At 55.8% G+C, this 19,545-nt stretch overlaps 8 protein-coding genes across 8 annotated transcripts; 3 read left to right on the forward strand and 5 right to left on the reverse strand.

Annotated features, from left to right (window-relative positions):
* Window positions 1-1,049: 1,049 nt before the first annotated feature.
* Window positions 1,050-3,207, forward strand: V2A60_009238 (uncharacterized protein; the record flags this gene model as incomplete). Its single annotated transcript, XM_083260505.1, has 4 exons — window positions 1,050-1,597; window positions 1,675-1,908; window positions 1,982-2,271; window positions 2,357-3,207. The coding sequence occupies 4 exons, from the start codon at window positions 1,050-1,052 to the stop codon at window positions 3,205-3,207; spliced, it is 1,923 nt and encodes a 640-aa protein (XP_083116631.1).
* A 362-nt stretch (window positions 3,208-3,569) lies between these two features.
* Window positions 3,570-4,271, forward strand: V2A60_009239 (transmembrane protein 6/97; the record flags this gene model as incomplete). The annotated part of the gene is made up of 3 exons (XM_083260506.1): window positions 3,570-3,639; window positions 3,706-4,098; window positions 4,192-4,271. The coding sequence occupies 3 exons, from the start codon at window positions 3,570-3,572 to the stop codon at window positions 4,269-4,271; spliced, it is 543 nt and encodes a 180-aa protein (XP_083116632.1).
* A 187-nt stretch (window positions 4,272-4,458) lies between these two features.
* On the reverse strand, window positions 4,459-5,418 carry V2A60_009240 (uncharacterized protein; the record flags this gene model as incomplete). Its single annotated transcript, XM_083260507.1, has 2 exons — window positions 4,459-5,194; window positions 5,294-5,418. 2 exons carry the CDS (start codon window positions 5,416-5,418, stop codon window positions 4,459-4,461), a joined length of 861 nt encoding a protein of 286 aa, XP_083116633.1.
* A 927-nt stretch (window positions 5,419-6,345) lies between these two features.
* On the reverse strand, window positions 6,346-6,780 carry V2A60_009241 (uncharacterized protein; the record flags this gene model as incomplete). Its single annotated transcript, XM_083260508.1, has 1 exon — window positions 6,346-6,780. The coding sequence occupies one exon, from the start codon at window positions 6,778-6,780 to the stop codon at window positions 6,346-6,348; it is 435 nt and encodes a 144-aa protein (XP_083116634.1).
* A 1,362-nt stretch (window positions 6,781-8,142) lies between these two features.
* V2A60_009242 (S-adenosyl-L-methionine-dependent methyltransferase) lies at window positions 8,143-9,184 on the reverse strand (the record flags this gene model as incomplete). The annotated part of the gene is made up of 3 exons (XM_083260509.1): window positions 8,143-8,603; window positions 8,678-8,765; window positions 8,822-9,184. 3 exons carry the CDS (start codon window positions 9,182-9,184, stop codon window positions 8,143-8,145), a joined length of 912 nt encoding a protein of 303 aa, XP_083116635.1.
* Window positions 9,185-10,920: 1,736 nt separating this feature from the next.
* V2A60_009243 (lactonase family protein) lies at window positions 10,921-12,069 on the reverse strand (the record flags this gene model as incomplete). The annotated part of the gene is made up of 1 exon (XM_083260510.1): window positions 10,921-12,069. The coding sequence occupies one exon, from the start codon at window positions 12,067-12,069 to the stop codon at window positions 10,921-10,923; it is 1,149 nt and encodes a 382-aa protein (XP_083116636.1).
* Window positions 12,070-13,285: 1,216 nt separating this feature from the next.
* On the forward strand, window positions 13,286-14,274 carry V2A60_009244 (uncharacterized protein; the record flags this gene model as incomplete). The annotated part of the gene is made up of 3 exons (XM_083260511.1): window positions 13,286-13,397; window positions 13,458-13,563; window positions 13,611-14,274. The coding sequence occupies 3 exons, from the start codon at window positions 13,286-13,288 to the stop codon at window positions 14,272-14,274; spliced, it is 882 nt and encodes a 293-aa protein (XP_083116637.1).
* Window positions 14,275-14,649: 375 nt separating this feature from the next.
* Window positions 14,650-19,048, reverse strand: V2A60_009245 (Non-repetitive/WGA-negative nucleoporin C-terminal-domain-containing protein; the record flags this gene model as incomplete). Its single annotated transcript, XM_083260512.1, has 3 exons — window positions 14,650-15,357; window positions 15,407-18,570; window positions 18,637-19,048. 3 exons carry the CDS (start codon window positions 19,046-19,048, stop codon window positions 14,650-14,652), a joined length of 4,284 nt encoding a protein of 1,427 aa, XP_083116638.1.
* Window positions 19,049-19,545: the final 497 nt, after the last annotated feature.

Here is a 19,545-nt window from a genome sequence, read left to right on the forward strand (position 1 = left end):
TACTTTTTTTCGTTGTCTGTTTTTGCTGCACGGGCGCTTTTTATTCTCGATACCCTGAGCTTGGTGTACTCCTCTTCTCGTGGCGGCAACGATCTGTCCATAATTAACTCTCTTTTTAATCTAATCGCTCCAACTTCGTCTATTTCATCAAAGTACTGCGCGTCTTGGTTATTGTCTCATTAAAATGCGGTCGCAACGCTGCGGCTGTGCCCAATAACGGTACGACGCCCGCACGGGTACGGTAACTAACTATTCCCGACTCCGACTACGTATTTCTTTCAAGACCAGGCTGTGCACAGCCTTGTTGAGAGGCGTCTTGGTACGGACCGGTCGCTCCACTAACTCCGACAGCCGGATCTGTCTTATACACATCAAACTGCACGCTTTGTGTCGTCATCCGACACTTTCACCTCTCGAGAAGTCACAAAGAAAGAAGACGTGTTTTTATCTTTGCTACGAATGTCTTTGGACTCTTGATCAGCTCTTTTGTGATTCAATCCGTTGCAGGCGGGCGCCATTCCTCCCCTCTCCTCACCCCTTGCGTGTCTCTGTCAATTTGTACGATCGGCAAAAACCCGAGACAGCAGCTCAATAAACAAGCGAAAGAGAAGAAGAAGGAAAAAAAAAAACATGGAATCGTCCGCCCAAAGTAGCGGAAGGCGGCCGCAGCCTTCGGGGATCAAAATGAGGGCGTGCGCGAATTGCTCCCGTCTCAAAATGAAATGTCGCTGGCCCGCTGGTTCGTCGCCGGCCGATGCAACCGCGTGCACCAGGTGAGACTAAGCTGAGACGGCCTCATCACCAACAACTCACTAACCGGGCGGGTATCTCAGATGTGACCGGTTGGGCATCGCCTGCGGCGTCCCAGCAAATGTGCCAAGAAAGAGAAGAGCAAAGTCAAAGTGCGTATTGACGGATTCCCCCTCCCCCCTCCCCTCTCGCCAGCAGCAACCCATCCAGCAACCCCGTTCCCTCTCAAGGATCTGTGCTAATGAGTCATCTCACAATGTAGTCGCGTCGCTCAGCTGGAGCAAAAGTTGGATGGCATCATGTCACTCCTCGAATCCAGCCAGAGGCCGAAGCGACGGTCGTCGAGCATAGGGTCGGCGTCGACGGCCGGCGACGAGGGCTCGCCGCTGACGCCCGACAGCCAGGGCAACACGGCGTGGCCCTTTCGCGAGCTCCCCGCGGACGCGGCCCCCGGCGAGCACGCGGGGGCGCCCAGCGGCGGCGGCGGCGAGGAGCGGCAGGGCGCGGCCGCGTACGCCGACCGCGGCGGCGGCATCGCGGAGACGGTCGAGCTCGTGCCCGGCTTCAGCATGAACTTTGCCGAGGCGGCCGAGTACCTGCAAATCTACCGCAAGGACTACATGCCCGTGTTTCCCTTTGTCATCATCGAGGAGAACACCAAGCCGCACGAGCTGTACTACAGCGCGCCGGCGCTCTTCTGGATGATCATGGCGGCCGTGGCGCAGACGTCGGAGGAGGTGGACACGGCCATCAAGAAGTGGCTGCGGCACCACATTGCCGACAAGATGATTGTCAAGCAGGAGAAGACGCTGGAGCTGCTGCAGGCACTTCTCGTGCATCTGATATGGTAAGTGGTGACCCCCCTTCACTGTTTTCCCCGGCCGAACAACTGAAGAATGGAGTGTGCTGATGGCATCTAACCAGGGGATCATTTCACTTCTACATCGACGCCGAAACGCCACTATTTATGAACCTTGCGCAGAACATCGTGCTGGACCTGAAGCTGGATTGGCCGCCGGAGCAAGGCCAGATATATAAGCATTCAATGCTTGGGGCTGCTTGGTGTCACATGAATAAAACGCATCTGATGAGAAGGCGAAAAGCACACACGCCCGCCGAGATTCGGGCGGTGCTAGGACTTCATTATGCGACGTCAGTGTATGTGCAATGCTCCCGCTCCGTACACAACCCGCTTCATATTGGCGCAGGCCCGCTAACTTAATCGCCCCAGAACAATGTCCATGTTTCGTCGGGGGCCGGGGATGGCGTGGAACAACTACCTGACCAAGAGCTGCGATTCCATCGCTGCGCTCTGCCAGCACCCGCTCGACGAAACCCTCGCCGCGACTGTGCGCCTGCAACGCATCGTGCAGAAGGGAATCAGCGCATTGCCTGGCACCGACTACGTCTGGGGGCCTTCGTCGACGGTGTATGGCCCCGCGCAGGAGATGACGTTGTGCTTCACGTCCAGCAACATGGAAAAGTTTTTCAACTCGCAGACGCCCGAGGTTCAAAATGACGGTAACTATGATTCCCCCGCCACCCTTGCTCTGCATCCCGCTGCCTCGTCATCGAACTAACTCTTCTTTTTTTCTCTCTGTGCTAGTCATGTTCCGTCACATGTACCTTGTGATGCTCGTGCGGCTCTACGAGCCCGTGCTCGGGATGCAGCCGACCGTGTCGCAGCCGGACAACAGCGCCAACGCGACGGCGCGCCCGCCCCTGCGCCGGACCGACATGCTGTGGAAGCTGGCGGACGCGTGCCGGGCGCTGTTCGCGGCGCGCGCGACGCTGACGGTGGCGCAGACGGCGCTGCGGCCCTCGACCATGACGGGCTTCCTCGCCTTTGGCATCGTGACGGCGTCGCGGCTGCTGTTCCACGAGGCCGAGGACTGGGACCCGGCCGTGGCGCGCCGCCACTTTGACTACGGCGCCATCATGCTCGACACCGCGTCCCAGTACGAGCGCGCCGACGCCTGGGCCAAGACGACGGGCCGCCGCCGCCCCATGCTCGACAAGGCGCCGCTCTTCATCCTCTACGCCCAGAAGCTCCGCTGGATCGCCCAGTGGTACGAGGCGCGCAGCGCGGCCGACGCCATCGCTGCCGCGGAAGGCGGCGCCGCGACCGCTACCGGTGCTGCTGGAGGCGGCGCGACGACTACGACGACTACGACGACGACGACGGCAACGGCGGCGGCGGCGGCGCACGCGCAGGCGGCGCAGGCGGAAGCGAGCATGGCGATGATCACACCTCCCGAGGACGCTCACAGACAGGACCCGACGCTGGGCGGTGACGCCTCCATGGCCGGCATGGACATGCTGGGGACGGATCAGCAGCCGATCCCGAGTTTCCTGCCAGATTTCCAGTTTGACGAGGCGTTTTGGCAGGATATGCTCCTAGGCACGCCGCAGCCGGCGGCGTTTGGGCAGTACAATGTGGGAAACGGAACTTTATAGAATATATGAAGCAAACAACACGCCAAATAGCACATGTAAATATAATGTATATACGTACATATTGACATATTCAGCTTTTCTCTCTTTTTTTCGCAGAATCAGCGTGTGGAGATTCCCCGTATAAGTCGGCAGTTCGTCGGAATCCGATCCGGGGAAAGTGGATGATGCGCGGAGCCGGGGGCCGGGGGCCAGAGATCCACCAAATATCTCTCTGATTTCCCCTGACAAGGCGCAAAGACTCCAACGCTAAGCTGCCCTGCATCACCAAAATCATCGCGCTCCACGGGCACATCTCACCACATCGCATTGAGAAAACAGATGACTTTTCATTGTCTACAATTTTATGCCAAGAAGCGTTGAAAATGGCCAATAAACCCGTGCGCGACTGGATCTACCTGGCCATCATCGGCCTTCAACTCACCGGCATGCTTGGTACGTTTGCCGCCCCCCCCCCCCCCCTTACGCACGCGCACACACCACTGACCTGGCTCGACCCAGTGCTCGATCTCGTGGCATTCTACCCCAGGCCGCTGTGGGAGCCCGCCGGCGCGCCGCTGCACTTCCTCGTGGGCCTGCGGCGCCGCTACGTCGCCGCGACGGGGGACCCCTTCTTCTCCGCGTCGTCCGCGTCCAACGCCCCGTGGTTCGCCGCCTTTCTCTACGTCGAGGGCCTCGTGCAGTGCCCGCTCGCGGCGTACCTCGTGTCCGCGCTGGCGTCGCCGCGGCGCATGGGCGGCCCCGCCGAGCTGGCCGGGCTCGCGTTCGGGTGCCTAACCTTTATGGGCTCGGCGGCGTGCTGCTACGAGCTGCTGCACATGGGGCCCGAGGACGTGGCGGCGGACAAGAAGACGCGGCTGCTGTACGGGACCTATTTACCCTTTGTCGTGATTCGTGAGTGCTGAAATCACAACCCTCGCCCCCCCCCCCCCCCCGATCTCGTGTTGTTTTGCAGTGCGAGGTTGTTCCAACTGACAAACGTAATAGCCGCTGGTTTGGCCGTGGATATGTTTCTGCGATTGCTGCCTCGTGTGCAAGATACAGGCGTCAAAGACAAGGACGAATAAGCGCAGCAGTTCAAAGCCTCGGATTTAAAGCGGATAGTAATATGTCTACGCTGTACCGGTACATGGTGGAAACAGATTGAAACCAAAACAAAAAGAACGCCTAAATGCCCTTGAGGGGAATTGATTCCCCGCATTCCACATTTCATTTTCGTACAAACACCGTTCATATTTCGTTCAAGGCATACGCCTAGTCCACGCGTTTTGAATATCCCCAGCCATTGCCGAGTCCATGACCCAAAGGCGTAGCGCCGCCGAGCGCTCGGCTCTTCAGTCTTCTGGGCAGAATGACGCCCAGGGTGTACATGGCCGCCAGCAGCACACCGGCGATAAAAGACACCAGGCTGTAGAAGAAGGTGCTCGCGTAGATGTGGCCGCCGAGCCCTTGCCACTCGACGCGGCCCTCGGAGTGTGGCAGATGCGGCGTGGGGAACCAGCGGACGGAGAAGCGCAGCGGCAAGGGCTCGCCGATTGTGAGCTTGGTGGACGCGGAGCCCTCCATGTGGGACAGCGGGCTGGTGCTGTACGAGATGGCCGAGTCGAGGACGCCGCTGTCATGGTGGTGGACGTGGTGCTTGGGCACCGAGTGCAGCAGCACGTTCATGTGCGTCGAGATGTGCATGTGGCTGAGCTGGAGGGTGCCGGCGATGGCGAAGACGAGCGGGATGTGCTCCTGGGCAGGCGGCGTCTCGCCGACAATGGTGACCTCGGCGGGAGGGCGGGAGGGCAGCCGGCACGACAGCGGCGCGTCGCTGTGGATGTAGAACTCGAGGAGGTGGAAGAAGTCGTGGGAGATGGGGATGGTGCAGTTGACCTCGCCTTCGATGCCGTAGCCAAACTCGAGCGGCTTGCCGGATTCTTTGCAGATGGGAAAGGGGATCCATTGGAGCTGGTGGTTGCTGTCTTCGATGTGCTCGCCGGTTTCTCTGGACGGCAGTGGTCTTATCAGCTTCTGCACTGGTACGGAGGCAGTAAAGGCCGGGAGGAGGGCCGCCAGGGGAGGGAGTTTTTTTTTAGAGACGTACGAGCTGCGGTTCATGCATTCGATCTGGATGGGGGCGCCATAATGGTAGGAAGGAAGCGCCATGTGCTCAATGTCGGTAGCGGCGACGAGCGCAGCGAGCGCGGGAAGAAGCGCCAGCAAGAGCATCGTCGGTGGGCGGGATTGTCGCTGCTGTTTGATGTTCAAACGCGAGGGGCAGGCTGGACGGGGGTGGGCTATCCCGACATGGGGGTCGCCAAAGTCGCTGTTTCAATGGTACTGTGCGCAGATGTCTGAATCGTCAATCCACGCCGGCGACGCACACGGTACAGATTAGACAATAGGCAATTGGCTTTATTAAGGAGTGGTTTCTGCGTCAGGCGATGAAGGTATCGGGCCGACGAGATTCGTAAACTGTCTAGCATCACGTGTGCTATGGTTGGTTGGCCTATTGGCTTCTGGGCACGTACGATTAGTGCCTACAAGATGCCCTCTTTTAGTGATTCTGGCGCCTTTTACAGCGCCTTCAGCAGTCCTCTGCAGGTGATTCAGGCGCTAGTCCCCACCACTTCAGGGGCTCAAGCCGCGACTACAGGTGAACAACCTCACTTTGTCAAGTCAAAGGTTCTTGTTTCAAGGCACATGGGAAGAGCTGAAACAACCGACTGACCACTATGCTGAGATCGGGACCTCAATCGATTATGCGCATCATATTGTTATATTCAAGGTTATTCAAATGTCGAGGACGGCAGACGTGCGGTACTGGGACGCACACACGACAACATGACGATACAATTTGACAAGGACATAAAAAAGCAACATCGCGCAGGCGATTGAGCACATCTTGTCGGTCGACCACTGAAGAGTTATTCGGGACATGGCAAGTGCCTGTTAAATTGTTTGAACCGAACAAGGGCTAGGTTTCACTGGGACACACGCATCTCACGACCGCACTCGAATTGCATCATAGCAATCAGAAACTCGTATCATATGAGGGAGGCGGCAACTAACAATAATCTAATTTCTTCATAGCTAGCGCTACTCAATATCTCAATGCACATCTAAACATGTGCCCATTGAACCTCGCGCTCGAGCTTACTCCAAGAATGTAATCTTGGCCCAGTCAACTTCCCAGCCGGAACTCAACTCGAACCCAATCAGTTTTCCATTTGCAATATTGGGGTACAGCTGGCCAGAGTTGCCTCCAAATGCCCAAGATCGGCCCCTCGACGTGTTGACTTCGAATTTGACGATGCGCCAGCCTGCTCTGAGGCTCCATTCGGCCGTCTCGCCCTCTTGGAACTCGAAGCTGGACCGAGCGTCTGTTGGCTGAGGGTGATTGTAGACCCTCTGAATCTCTCCGTTGAACCACTCTATTTCGATGCCCTTGATGACGATGAAGCCCTCGGCGTCGCCAGAGCCCTCCCCGGACCACACGGTGAAGACCTTGGCCGTGGAGTCACGCTTTGGGAAGAGCGAGAATGGGTGGCTCGTGTCTTTGCCAAAGGGGCCCACGACTCGCTGGCTCATGTTTTATTGGCGAAAGTGTTTGAAAGAGGTAGTGAAGATGGCTTGATCAAGTGAAACCGAAGGAGGTAAGGAAATTGCTGTTGAAGCACGAAACAACCTCTGCTTGGCCGGCTAGCCCACGTATTTGTAGATGCTCGACATCTTCTGTGAACCTTGACGCGCCAATCTCAGGTACTCGCTTTGAAGGCTTGTGAGCACACACGAATAGTGACTTGTCCTCTTTACCACCGATGTACCGCTTAGCCATCGCTACACGGACTTCGTATCGAGAAGCCAAGTGCTGAGGGACAATAAGGCACAGCGGCGATGGCTTGAAATTTATCCATACCACAACCTATTCCGAAACGCATATCTGCGCTGCAGGCAGCTCCAGAGGAAGAAACATTGACTTGATTTTGTCGTGTTTCGGTACCTGGCCTTGGAAAGAGGTAGCTCTACCGAAACCTCGATTGTTGAAAAATGCTGAGATGGGAATATACTGTCATACGTGTGGCAATACCTATGTCAACTTTCAATCTACACAGCAAACATCCGGTGGTCTGCTATAAGCTGCGCCATGATGTCAACACATTTTGAGGCATGCTGCGTGAACTCGGCCTCGATTGTTCTCGCAGGTCGGCATATGTGAATGAAGCATGTTTTCTGATCATGTATATCTAGGGCCGCGGTATTGCCTAGAGGAACCACAGATAGCAGCAGGCAGGATGCCAGCGCATATTCCGACACATGCATTCATGCAGTGTTTGTGGCGGGCACCAATCCTGTCGGTTCAAGCTTCTACTCCCAGAACGCCCGTAGTGCGGGCGTAGAGCTGAAAAAAAAAACATTGCTATTGCCTCGAGGCACATCAAAGAGAAGGCTGTTACGAGCTGAATATTACACAGCAAACCTGATTAATGACACCCCTTCAGAGGCCTCGACTATATTCTCGCTGGGCCAAGTGGGCTGATCCGGATGCAGAGCTTGTCCTTGGCAGTGATACGTGCTCTGGCACTCTAGGGCGCGCACTGCAACTCTACTTCAATGATGTAGAACTTGAGGTAAGACAGGTCGAATCTTGATCGCAGCCTGATGCTAAGCTGGAATGGATTTACTGCGACTTTTGCATCATGGATTGCAGACTGAGAAAGCGAAACGATGACACTGGCTGGGACAAAAGGCAGTTAGAAAAGTATCAATCTATGAATATTGTGATTCCGTCTGTGATGGTATACGCCAAGCAATATAAAAAGAGGTGTGCCTTGGACCAAGCAGCCGATAGGCGGGCACCCTACATGTGGTTACATCTCACACTTCAGCCCGCGCCCCCCTCGGCAATCACTGCCCCCTCGCTACGCCGTCATCTTTTGCCGGGGCTGCTAGTTACTTGTCTGCCCGGCCCGTCATGTAAATCACATCCCACTTGACCTCCCAGCCTTGCCCGTCGTACTTTTCCGCCAGGTGCCTGCGGACCAGCTCCGTGACCTCGTCCGCGGGGTGCGCCGCCACCAGCTCCTCGCTCCAGAACATCTTGGTCAGGAAGCCGAGCATCATGCCAAACATGTCGACGAACTCGTCGGCGCTCCGTATGTAGTACGAGTCGCTCTGCACGTCGACCTTGACGTCCTGCAGGCCCAGCTCCGGCAGGTGCGTCGCCACCCAGGCCGGCTCGTACCAGGTGCCCGACGTGTGCATCTGCATGGGCATCTGCTCCGGGTACGGGGCGTCGAACGGCATGGCGTCAAAGGCCGTCTGCACGTCGGCGAACCAAAACTTGTTCTCCTTGTGCGCCGGGAACGTCGTCGCGCCAAAGACGCCACCGGGCTTGAGGACACGGATGGCCTCTGTCGTGATGTGTTTAGCAAACTTGGCCGTTCTCGGAGCTGTTGTGGGAGGGGAGGGGGGAGGGTTGGCTCACCTTTGACGGCAGCGTCCGGGTCGGGAATGATGTGCAGACCCAGCAAGATGGAGACGTGACTGTATGTGTTGTCTGGTAGCTTTGTGTCCTGATGTCCGTCATGTCAGTCTCGGCGCAGGCGCACGGCCAAACGTCTAATCATACCTGTGCGTCCGCGACGCGAGCTTCCGTGTTGATCCAGCCCTCCGTCTTGATGCGCTCCTGCGTGATGCCCACCAGCGCCTCGGAAAAGTCCGTGGCCAGGATCGACCCGGCTTGTAGCGTCATGCGCGGCAGCACCTTGTTCACCTCTTGCGCCATGACGCCCGCCCCTGCGGCATTGTCCAGCAACGTCACGGGCGCCGTGCGGTCTGCCGTCAACCCCATCCTGGGAAGCAGCGGTGCCGCGAGCTTGGCGATGATGGTCTTGCTAGTGCGCACCCATGTGTTCTCGTGCTTGTCCGCGCCGGTAAAGACGCCGCTCATGGTGCTGGACATTTTATCCAGGTGTCCGGTCTGTGCTGACATGTTTCTATGGGTATTGTAAGAAAGAAGTGGGCGTATAATAGATAAGTATAGTTTCATGAAGCTTATCAATGATGAAGTCTTGAAAAAAAAAACTATTGAAGACCATCCAACTATATATACAAAATGCCGGCGACTATTAGTGGCAGGCCCGGAGACTTTTGATCTGCCAGCTGGAGAGGCGGAGCTATAGATGTTGTGGCACTAACATCGATATGTTCTCAGTTTAATCAGCCACCAAATTGATTACTCGGTCAGGGTCTACTAGCAACTTAATTAGGTGGAGATTTTGTTCGCCGATATGTAGCGAACATTCAGAGGCCAGCGGAGTTCGATATGTTGAGAGCTCAGCTTGCTCAGATTAGCGGAGATTTCCAAAGTAGACGGATAGGTAGCGTCAGGCGCGTAACCTTTGGAAGAACTCGTTTTGCTTCTCATCATCGTGTCGTTGCAGCCTTCTTCGAATCTTCCCAAACCCGTCGTGAGATCCTTCAGAAACACATGTGTGCCAAACTATCCGGCGAGCTGCTACACCGTCACAGGGTCCAGATCAGACATGGCGAGGCTGAGGTCCGCCTGAACGTTGTGCCAACAGTGAACGCCTCCTGCGGCCCGATTCCCATCACTCTTTTGTAAGTCGTGCGGAGTTTGTGTCTCAGTACGGCCCGAAAGGACTCCCCTTTCCAAAGCTAAAGACAAGAAACCCTTTGCGACGCGCGAAGCCACGCTCCGGGAGCGACCCAGGCAGGCTTTCGTAGCCGTACATGCACATTAAAGGGTCTGCATACCAGTTCACATGTGGTTTCTCATTTACAATCGAGTTTGCTATCTAAGACAGGGTCATTACCAGAGAAACGTGTAGCATACAGGCCGTCCCCATACTGTCTCGAACTGACATCATGGATAATGTACTAGAAGTGGCAGATTGCGGCCTTTTCAGGTTCGGTTTTTTTTTTTCTGCAGCTTTGTGCCATTGCCCTTCAATGCCGAATAGAACGATGCTGGTGCTCATTGAGCATGCCTCTGATAGGCCATGTAAAGTCGCATGATCCTTGCCCTGGCCAAGATAGTCTAGGCAGAGCAGCTCAGCCGCTGCAATGTTTGTGACGGTGTCCCGTCCGTGGTCAGGCTCAGTCCGCCACAACCTCTCGGTGGCCAGAAAACTGATACTGTCGGCGCGACTTATCAACTGGTTATTTAGTTCGCTCTAGGTCACTCTGTCTGCACTAGTTGGCAGTCTATCTGGTGAGCCCCTTCGTATTGAGCTATTCTCACCCCTAGCATGCCCTTGTTGCTTCGAAGAGTATACACTGCCTCCAAATCCCAATGTGCCGTAGCCTGTGGATCAAATTGTTGCTGGCCCCGATGTCTGCCATGTCCCGAGTCCCCACAGAGGGCCGGCACCCGGCCCGGCCACATTTCGGAGACTTTTGATCTCGCTGAGCAGCCCGGCCACGCGACGGTACGCGCATGTCGTAAGACTACTGAAATAACATCACAAAAGTATATGGCACGATTTTCTACATTATTGCAGGCATGTAATTCAATTTTTGTCATGGCCTCAATGCACATATCTAGCTCCCTCCCCCCCGGCCTAGTCACCGATACGAGCCCAAGATTGAGCTAAGGGTGACCATATTGCGGGTAGAACTAGTGCGAGGCGCATAAAATAATCACCACCAAGGTTAAATACATATATGTGAAGAAGAAAAGGTAATAGATATAGACTTGAGAATCCTCTAGTAGCCAGCCAGGCCAGAGGCGCCGTCCATGGCCGGAAGACCTTTGCCTTTGCCAAACAGGCCTCCAACTTGCTTGAGTGAGCCATCCTGCTGAATCTCATACCCAGCGACGGCACCCGATCCGCGCAGAAGGTTGTACAAGTAGCGTCCGTCGCCGCTCAGCGCGAGATCCACAGGCTGGCTATCCTTGCCGCCGGGCAGGGCCGCCGTGCCGTTGGTCAGCGACGCCGTGCCATTGCCGGCGAGGGCGTAGCTCGAGATGGATCCGGATACAAAGTTGGCCGTGTACGCCCACCGGCCGTCCGGCGTGACCGCCACCCAGCAGCCGTCCGTCTGGTCGTTGCGCGCCGCCTTGGTCAGCGCCGTCAGGCTGGGCGTGTCGCCGCCGCCGCCGCCGCCGTTGAGGCGGTACGTGGACAGCGCGGCGTTGCTGAGCGACGGCAGGCCCGACTCGACGACGTAGAGGAAGCTGCCGAAGAAGGCGGCCGCGAACGGGCGCTCGCCGCTCGACGCCATCGTCGTGACGGGGGACGCGCTCGCGCGGCCCTCGGCGTCGACGGCGAACACGTCGAGCGTGCTGCCGACCTTGTTCGTCACGACCAGCGCGCGGCCGTCGGGCGCAAAGGCCACCCCGCCGGGGACGCCGATCGGGGAGCTCAGCGGGATGGTGCGGTTCGTCAGCGGCTCCAGCGTGCCGTCGCGGGCGCTGACGCGGAAGCCAAAGAGGCCCGTCGACGCCACGGAGCCGTCGAGCACGTACGCGTAGCCCGTGCCGCTGACGGCGATGCTGAGCGGCTGGTCGCCGGCGTACACGGTCTGCACGAGCGTCAGGTTGGCGCCCCGGACGGCAAAGACGGACACGAGGTCGTCGGCGGGGTTGACGGCGTAGAGGTACTTGTTGTCCGGGCCGAGCTGCAGCCCGCCCTGCGTGTCAAAGTCGACGCCCTGCCCGCGGCCGCCGGTGGGATACGTGCCGGCGGGCGTGAGGAGGCCCGAGGCCGAGCGGGTGAAGGAGAGGATCGAGTTGGAGGCGGCGACGTTGGTCATGGCGAAGACGGCACCGGCGGCCGGAGAGCTGTCATTCTCCGTGGCTGGCGCCGCACATGCACCGCCGGCTAGGAGAAGAGTAGTGGTGCTGAACTTCATACTGAGTTTGGCGAGAAGACTTTGTTTGGATATCAGTATGGGAAGAGAAAGTAAAGATGTTCTTGAGGAGCTATCGAGTGCTATGATGGGTGATGACAAGCAGTGGCTCTTATATACAATACTCTCAAACTTGCTCACAACTTTGGTCTATCCTGTAGCATATTCATTCTATACCGTATTCAACATTCGGGCAGTTGCAAATACGCAAGTGTCTTTCAAGATTCCAACAACATCTCCACATGAAAATAGGATCCGGAACCACGGCACTGATGTCTTGTACGAGGGAAAGAGGACGGCGTTTCTCGCAGCAACAACAAAGGTTAGCTCGAGCTCTCCGCACCGGAGCCAAAGCCACGGTCCGGTGCTTGGGCTCGAGCGCATATGGTGGTGGCCGTAGTAAGCGCCCCGGCGGGAGCAGGATCTCATAGTTGGTGTCTCTTTCCAGAACTACCGGATCGAACTGCACCGTGAGCATGAAAACATTGCTCGCTTAGTCTGTCTCCATGTCGCCGTGAGAGTCTAGCTAGACAAGGGTGCCAACAGACGGGTTGAGGTGCGGGATGTGGAATCATGCCGTGAGCTGCTAGTTCCCGCGAGATGAGATCCCCGCATTAGTGCAAATCCCCACCGTTTCGATTCAAAGGATTTCTTCATTCGGCTAGTAAAATGACACAGAGTGGTTCAATGTTTCCCATCAAAGAGGTTGAGATCTGCTTGGACCGAATTCGGTCGAACTCGGGGTGGAGCCACCGTACCGGGCAGGTTTGGAATCATTAATGGGCACCTTTTCGTTTCTAGAAACCGAGTAGATCTATTGTAAAGTGTACAGAGATTGATTCCATATGCTGTAGTTCATTCATGTGCGGGCTTGGCTGGTACGCATTGTAGTTACCTGCTTCTAGCATGCAAGATGAAGTAATTGAATCAACGGTCGAACGAAACAACTTGTTTGGGTACATTTTGTCAAATAAAAGCAGTCTCTCTTATAAGTACTGTGAATAGATATATACGAGATCTACTCGTATCATTATATTCAACACACCAACAGTCCGACTACTTCCTCGTGGAACCGCAAATCAATCCTTCTCAATTGTGGTTACGATATCCAAGTACAATCTCCCCCCCATCTCGTTTTCCACAAAATACTTTCAGTGTCCAAAGTCAGTGATGCATTCTCTCCGCGGAAAAGAAAGCACCAAGCTGACAGCGCAGTCAGATGCAAATATACTCCTTCGTCGGCTCCCAGTGGGCGGGCGTTGTCCATCTCGCTTTGGCCGAAAAGGGCTTCGCACAAGGAAAAGACTACGACATCACAGAGGTCGACTTGGGTCAGTCTTTTTCCCCCCTGCCCCCCCCCCCCCCCCCCCCCTTAGGAAAAAAGCTCGCAGTCCCCATCTTCTTCACAGCACCCTTTGTTAACAAGACGACGACGCGTCGCGCAGGCAACGCCGACAACTTTGACCCGCGTACCTCGACATCAATCCCAACGGCACCGTCCCGTCTCCCACTGCGCCCTCCCTGCCCAGGCCTCTGATCGACAGCGTCGACATTCTGCGTCACCTCGACGGCCTGCGCCCAGAGACCGCCCGTCGACGTCCTCCTCTCGTGCCCCTGGACGCGGCCAGCAGGGACCGCGGCCAGCAGCTCATTGATCTCGTGCACTCGCCGCAGCTGGACACCAACATCCTCTTCTTCCGCGCGCGCGACGCCGCCGAGCTCGGCGCCAGGACCAAGAGCTGGCACAAGGGCTTCATCGACACGCGCCAGCGCCGTCTGGAGGAGGAACACGCCGCGCACCCCGCCCACCCTTTTTACGGCCCCAAGCTCGAGGAGAACGGGGTCATCCATGCTCAGTACGCAGCCGCCGCCGGGGTTCGTGCCAATGACAATGATGCCTTCTTCGCGCGCAGCCGCGAGCTGCACAGAGAGTTCGCGGACGGCATGGCGAGGCTGGAGACGCTGCTCGTCCTCCCCTTCGCCGCGGGCGCATCGCTCAGCGAGGCCGACTTGCACCTGGCCCCGTGGCTGTCGCACGCCATGGTGGCCGCGGACTCGGACATTCACCAGGTGCAGGATTTCACTGCGTTGGAAAAGACCATTGCCAGGTCGAATCCGGGGTTCCACGTCGGGCCTCGAACGCGGCAGTGGTGGAAGACGTTGGCTTCAGAGACTTCGTTTCAGCAAGTCTTTCCGCATCTTCACTAGGTGGCCAACATCGACGTCAAGTCTTTGGCGGCTTTGGGATGTCCCGGTAAATAGATCTCGTGTAAATTGAAAAAAAAATGGAACAAAAATAAACCTACAGAATTCAAGTTACGAGGAGATTTCTTCCAAAAAAGACCTGCACAACAAATCCCCCAACCCAAAAAAATCACAGAGCAGCCGAGTCACGACACCAGACTGCAGAAAGAAAGTCTTGTTTTCCTCGTGATTGTTTTTCAAAGCTTCCAAAAAGAAATTAAATGATAGGACACACACAAATGTAGTAAATGATTCTCCAATCTTCATGCGGATATACCTTTGCGACCAATGGCAAATGTTGCTCCATTTTTGCTCTGCTTCCCATGTCCAGGATCCTGTTTACCAGCGTAAGCTACCACCAGATAATACACGGTCTGCTAGGCCAGCGACTTCGCGTCGCAGCGTCTTAATCACCCGTCTGATGTCAGCAAGATCCGCGCCACCGTTGTTATTGCCATGTCCCGGAGGAGGCAGCGCCGACTCGCAGCGAGCGAGCAACTCGCCGACCGCAGAACCGATTGCCCCGCCGTTAGTCTGTCCACCGCGTCGTCTGACCTCGGCGGCCCAATCGTTGACCACAAAGACAATAGTTTCAATAATGCGGTTGCGCACCATGCCGGAAAATCCATAATCTTGCGTGTCAAAGATGTTTTCCAGCACCTGCACAATCATGTTATGCGAGACGCCGAGCGTCAGGAAGAGCTGCGCAGGCCACATCGGGTCGGCTCCGATAGTCGCATCTTGTTGGTAGGCAACGGCATACCGACACAGCTCTGGTAGCAAGGTTTGAATAGGAAAGACAAAGCTGTCTAGTGATGTGTAGTGCGCAATGTTCTGAATCTTGCTGCTGACGGCTTCATACGGCAGCGGAGGCTCGGCTTGACCGGGCTTCAGTTCTTCCAGGCGAGAAACGACTTCATCGTGGGTTTGCTGAATGAGGTTGCTCCATGTGGAGGAGATGGTCGTCGGATTGCGGTAGTTGGCCGTGTGGTAGATGACAAGACACAGATCATAGTACCCTGCCTGGTCCGCATAATTATTAAACAGCTGGAATGGGTTAGTAACTATATTGTACACCCTGCGAGGCAGAACTTACTTCTGACAGGTCGAGAATACTACCATCAAGAGCCTTTTCGATCTCCTCCTTTCTTTCTAAGTCGATGCGCTCGTCGGCACGTAGGCGTCCGAGTAGATCATCCTGGATGTTGGCAATGTCTAGGAGGTCCGTGACTTCGTGGTTGAGCATCTGCTGTTGCTGTCTGCTCACACCAACTGTAGCAACACTGGCATTGGCTTTTGCCAAGCTGAGCATCTTGATGCGGTCCTTGATGCTAATGGCGAAATCAGACTGGGCTAGGCCAGCTTGCACCTCGGCAGCTGCAAAAAAGCGGCTGCGATTAGTGTAGAAACGGCATAACAGATCGGCGTGCTCGACATTGGTTCCTGCTAAGCGCTCGAGGAACGTGACAACATGTGGCGACTCTATCGCAAGAATGCGGTCCGTCCAGCCTTGCTCGATATACCATTCATAAAGGTCAAAGTGGAATACCTCGTCATCAGAGCCATTCACAACATCATAAGTCTCCATTCTCTTCATCGCTATCACAGTCGGCTTTCCATCTATAAGCTCGGGTTCCTTACTCGAGGTTTGGTCGAGATGGCGCAGTACGTGATGGATCATATCGTAGCACTTTTTGCGCTCTTCAAAAGCCTCGGCGCGCGGGTCTCCGGTAGGTTTGCCGTCTTGAATCCACGAGAGGGCAGTGTTGCCGCGATCCTTCTCCCGGGCTACAACGAGGCACAACTGGACAGCGCCGGCATAATATCTGAGGTTCACGTATTGGCTGACGGCGGACTGCAGGTTGTTGTACGCCAAGCTACCGGCAACCTTTTCAAATAAATTCAAGCTCTCGAGAAGGATGTTCCGCGATTGGGTGGTGTCAACAGGCTGCTCAGAAGCGCGCTTTAGCTGCTCCTGGGCCTTGAAGATGACAACATCATCGGGGCTGCAGAAACTGCCACATCGTCTGCGGAGAGCATCGGCTACAGTCTCGACATTAGAGCCGCTTTCAATGTTGCGATTAACAATCGCCTTGACCAAGACTTTAGCCAGGTCCTTGCCATGGGCCTGCGAAAATAGGACCTCATATGTAAGATCGCGAAGCTGCTGTCGAGCTGTCTCTTCAAGTCGCATGAAAACATCGGCAGCGCGCTCGTCAAACAACATGAGAACAAAGGAGATGCCTTCTGAAATGCTCTCCATGAGTTTCTGAAGCGCGTGCAGAGCCTGGTGCTCGGCCTGCAGAGCAATCTCCTCCTGGCGTGTTCCCGTGCGCTGTAGATCGGCCGGACCAGACATACCTTGAATGAGGCCACGATTGGCCTCGATGAACTTGCGGAGCCGCTCCAGGTTTTCTTGGGTAGCACTCAGCCTGTCGATGGGTACAGCAGAGACGACGGCAACACCGCCAGTGGGAGATACGCCTTGAATGATGACCTTGGATTTCCAAAGCTTTCGGACGAGACGAGAGAGATAAAGGGAGAGAGCATCATGTCTTGAAGACAGCCGCACAGAATCAGTCGTCAAGCTGGCGCCATCTGTCTCAGCAAGAGTAGGTTGCCCGCCCATCTCAACGAAGATGCCGCGGGCGCGGTCTTGAGTGGTCTGGTCAATAGCCCGGGCGGTGCCAATTCGTGCGTCGCCTCCATGTCCACAGGCAACAGCCAGAGCTGTAGAAACGGTCTCTACTCGACCGTAGAGCTGGATCAACCGTCGGCATACCAAGTCCAAGGCCTCTTCGCCAGGCGCATCGCGAATTGCAGCAGCAAAGTTGTCGACCAGTCGCCTACGGCGAACAACATGAACACCAGTGTTAGTCAAGATGGCAACCTCGGGTGGCGCATCATCGAACTGCACGGCGAGTTCGTTGCCAAAGCCCCATGGTGAGCTGGTAGCGGCGAAGGGTTTTGTAACAAGCCCAACGGCTTCAGCACGGCTTCCGATCTCGATCCAAGACGCCTGTTCGTAGTAGCGTAGGGGCGTGGCATTATTGGTGTTCTTGATTCGGGCAGATTCGGGGGCAGAAAGAAAGAGAGTGTCGGCATTGGCGTCGTCCTCTTTTGCGACAAAGTCGACAAACACACCAGGCGCAAATCGTGTTCCATATCGGCTGGGAATAAGCATAGCAGAACCTAGCTCAATGCTGTTCTCGCCACCGGCCGCAACAGGCTGTGCGATCTGCGCAGATCGGCGAGAGACCGGGCTTGGTGGAAACTTGATGAATTGGACCTGCATGCTCTGGGGAATCATGTTGTTTTGGGAGCCATAAATATAAGATGAAGCGCTCGTAGCACTGAAGAAAATTCGGCAGCCCGTGTCGGTCACGGCCATGAGGTGTATTTTTGACGCTTCCTGCTTCGAAATCGGGCTGATGGATACAATCTTCATTCGATCTGTGAGGAGCTTGGACTGTGAAATCATGTGGGCAATGTCACGGAGACAATGAACCTTTTCCTTTTCGATGACTTTGTTGAGTCGATCGGGTGCCTCCATATGGTACGTACGAATCGTCGAGGTACTAGATAGTGTATAAAGCAGGTTTCGCGAATCGTCAATCACCATGTCAACTAAATGCTCGGGGTTCTTGTTGCTCCAGAAGCCAGACTGCAGAGTGACGACTGACGACCAGCCGGGGTTCGTATGGTTTATCTTGCCACAGCGGTTAGAGAACCACTTCTCTTCAGACTGGTAATATAGTTCACTGATATCGACATCATTGGTACCACCGAAGAAGATTCTACCGTCAGCTGAGCCTGTGATGACACGGACGTCACTGCCTCGTAGAGGCAGTGACATCTTGGTCTGATAGAGTGAAACAGATCTCGTGCCAGCCGGTGTGGAAGCAGCCGATACGCCAAGCAGGATCATTTCGGATGAAGTGGCGACGACTAGAATATGCGTGATGGTGTTGACAAAAATTCCCTTCTTGGGCGGCACAAGTGCGACAGCTTGAATGGTGTGTGGCTGGTCCTCAAAGCCAATAAGCTCAGCATCGGGGTTGGTGTAATCCCAGAGGAAGAGCGAATTGTCAATAACAACCCAGGCATGATTGATTTCAGCGAATAAGCCCATAAGAGTCTGCAGTTCGCCAGTGTTGTAGTGATCGAAGACTTGATTCGGGATAGGATACATTTGAATCTTGTGAAATGGCGACCAAGCGGTATCGGTGGGGGGGATTTCATAGTCGGATGAAGCTCCCTCTGGATAAGAAGCACGTCAGTAAAATTCGCACAAAAGGCGAGGCATTCAAGTTGGGAAACTCTTACGTCTGCAGTAGGAGTCAATATCAGGGAAGTTTTCGTCGCTGGACAGGCAGCCGTTGATGGCTCTGGCAGCACGCATGACTGGCGGTACGTTTTCCACACGCCGTAGAGAAGCAGGGTTTGCAGGCGCGACAGCAGTCGTATCGCCTGATCGTGCAGTCATATCTAAAAGGGAGCCTGTGGTCTTGCTGGTAGGGACCAGGCCGGAGCGGGCCAGCGAGCGTGACCGGGACGTGGACGACGAGGACGAGTTTCTGCGCAGCGAGCCGGAGCCGCTTCCCGGGGTGGCCTCGGATCGTTGAAAGAGGTGCCTGCTCACGGGATCCCGTTCGTTGCGGAATCGCGAAGCAACAGCTGGAGTGTTGAGGAACGCGCCAGGGACGACGCGAACCGGCGTCGTCTCGGGAAACGACATGGTGGAGGTCGGGAGGCTGGGGCTAGCCGTTGTTTACGCCGTCGACTGCGCAGTGCTTTTCGAGCTTGTTGTTGTAGCACCAACAACGAGTGACGCAAATCAGCCGGGGAAAATGAGGCGACGCGCTCAGGCCCAGCTCATGAAGCGACCGGGGCGGGACGAGGCAAGTCTTCGCCGACGTCTGGGCACTTTGTTGATGCTTGCGTCTGGGCGCGTAATCGAGTGGCAGACAGGAGCAAGGCCGAGAAGAGCGATGAACAGCCGCCGGGAATCACAGCCTATTTCTTCGCGAGCGCTCTGCGGTAGACGGTGATGAGCAATGGGTTGTGTTGGCGTCGGACCGCCGTAAGGGTTGTAGATGGAATTTTTGAAGCTTTGGCACTTCAAAATGTTTCCTAGCCTGGCTGCCCTGCCTGGCTCGCGCTGTTTGGCTGGAGCTCTGTCATTTTTCTCGACAAGGGGTGGGTAGCGGCGCTAAACCTAATTGGTAGCTTCAA

The sequence above is a fragment of the Cordyceps javanica genome, chromosome 6 (assembly GCF_051103115.1).
Source record: "Cordyceps javanica chromosome 6, complete sequence".
NCBI lineage: Eukaryota > Fungi > Ascomycota > Sordariomycetes > Hypocreales > Cordycipitaceae > Cordyceps > Cordyceps javanica.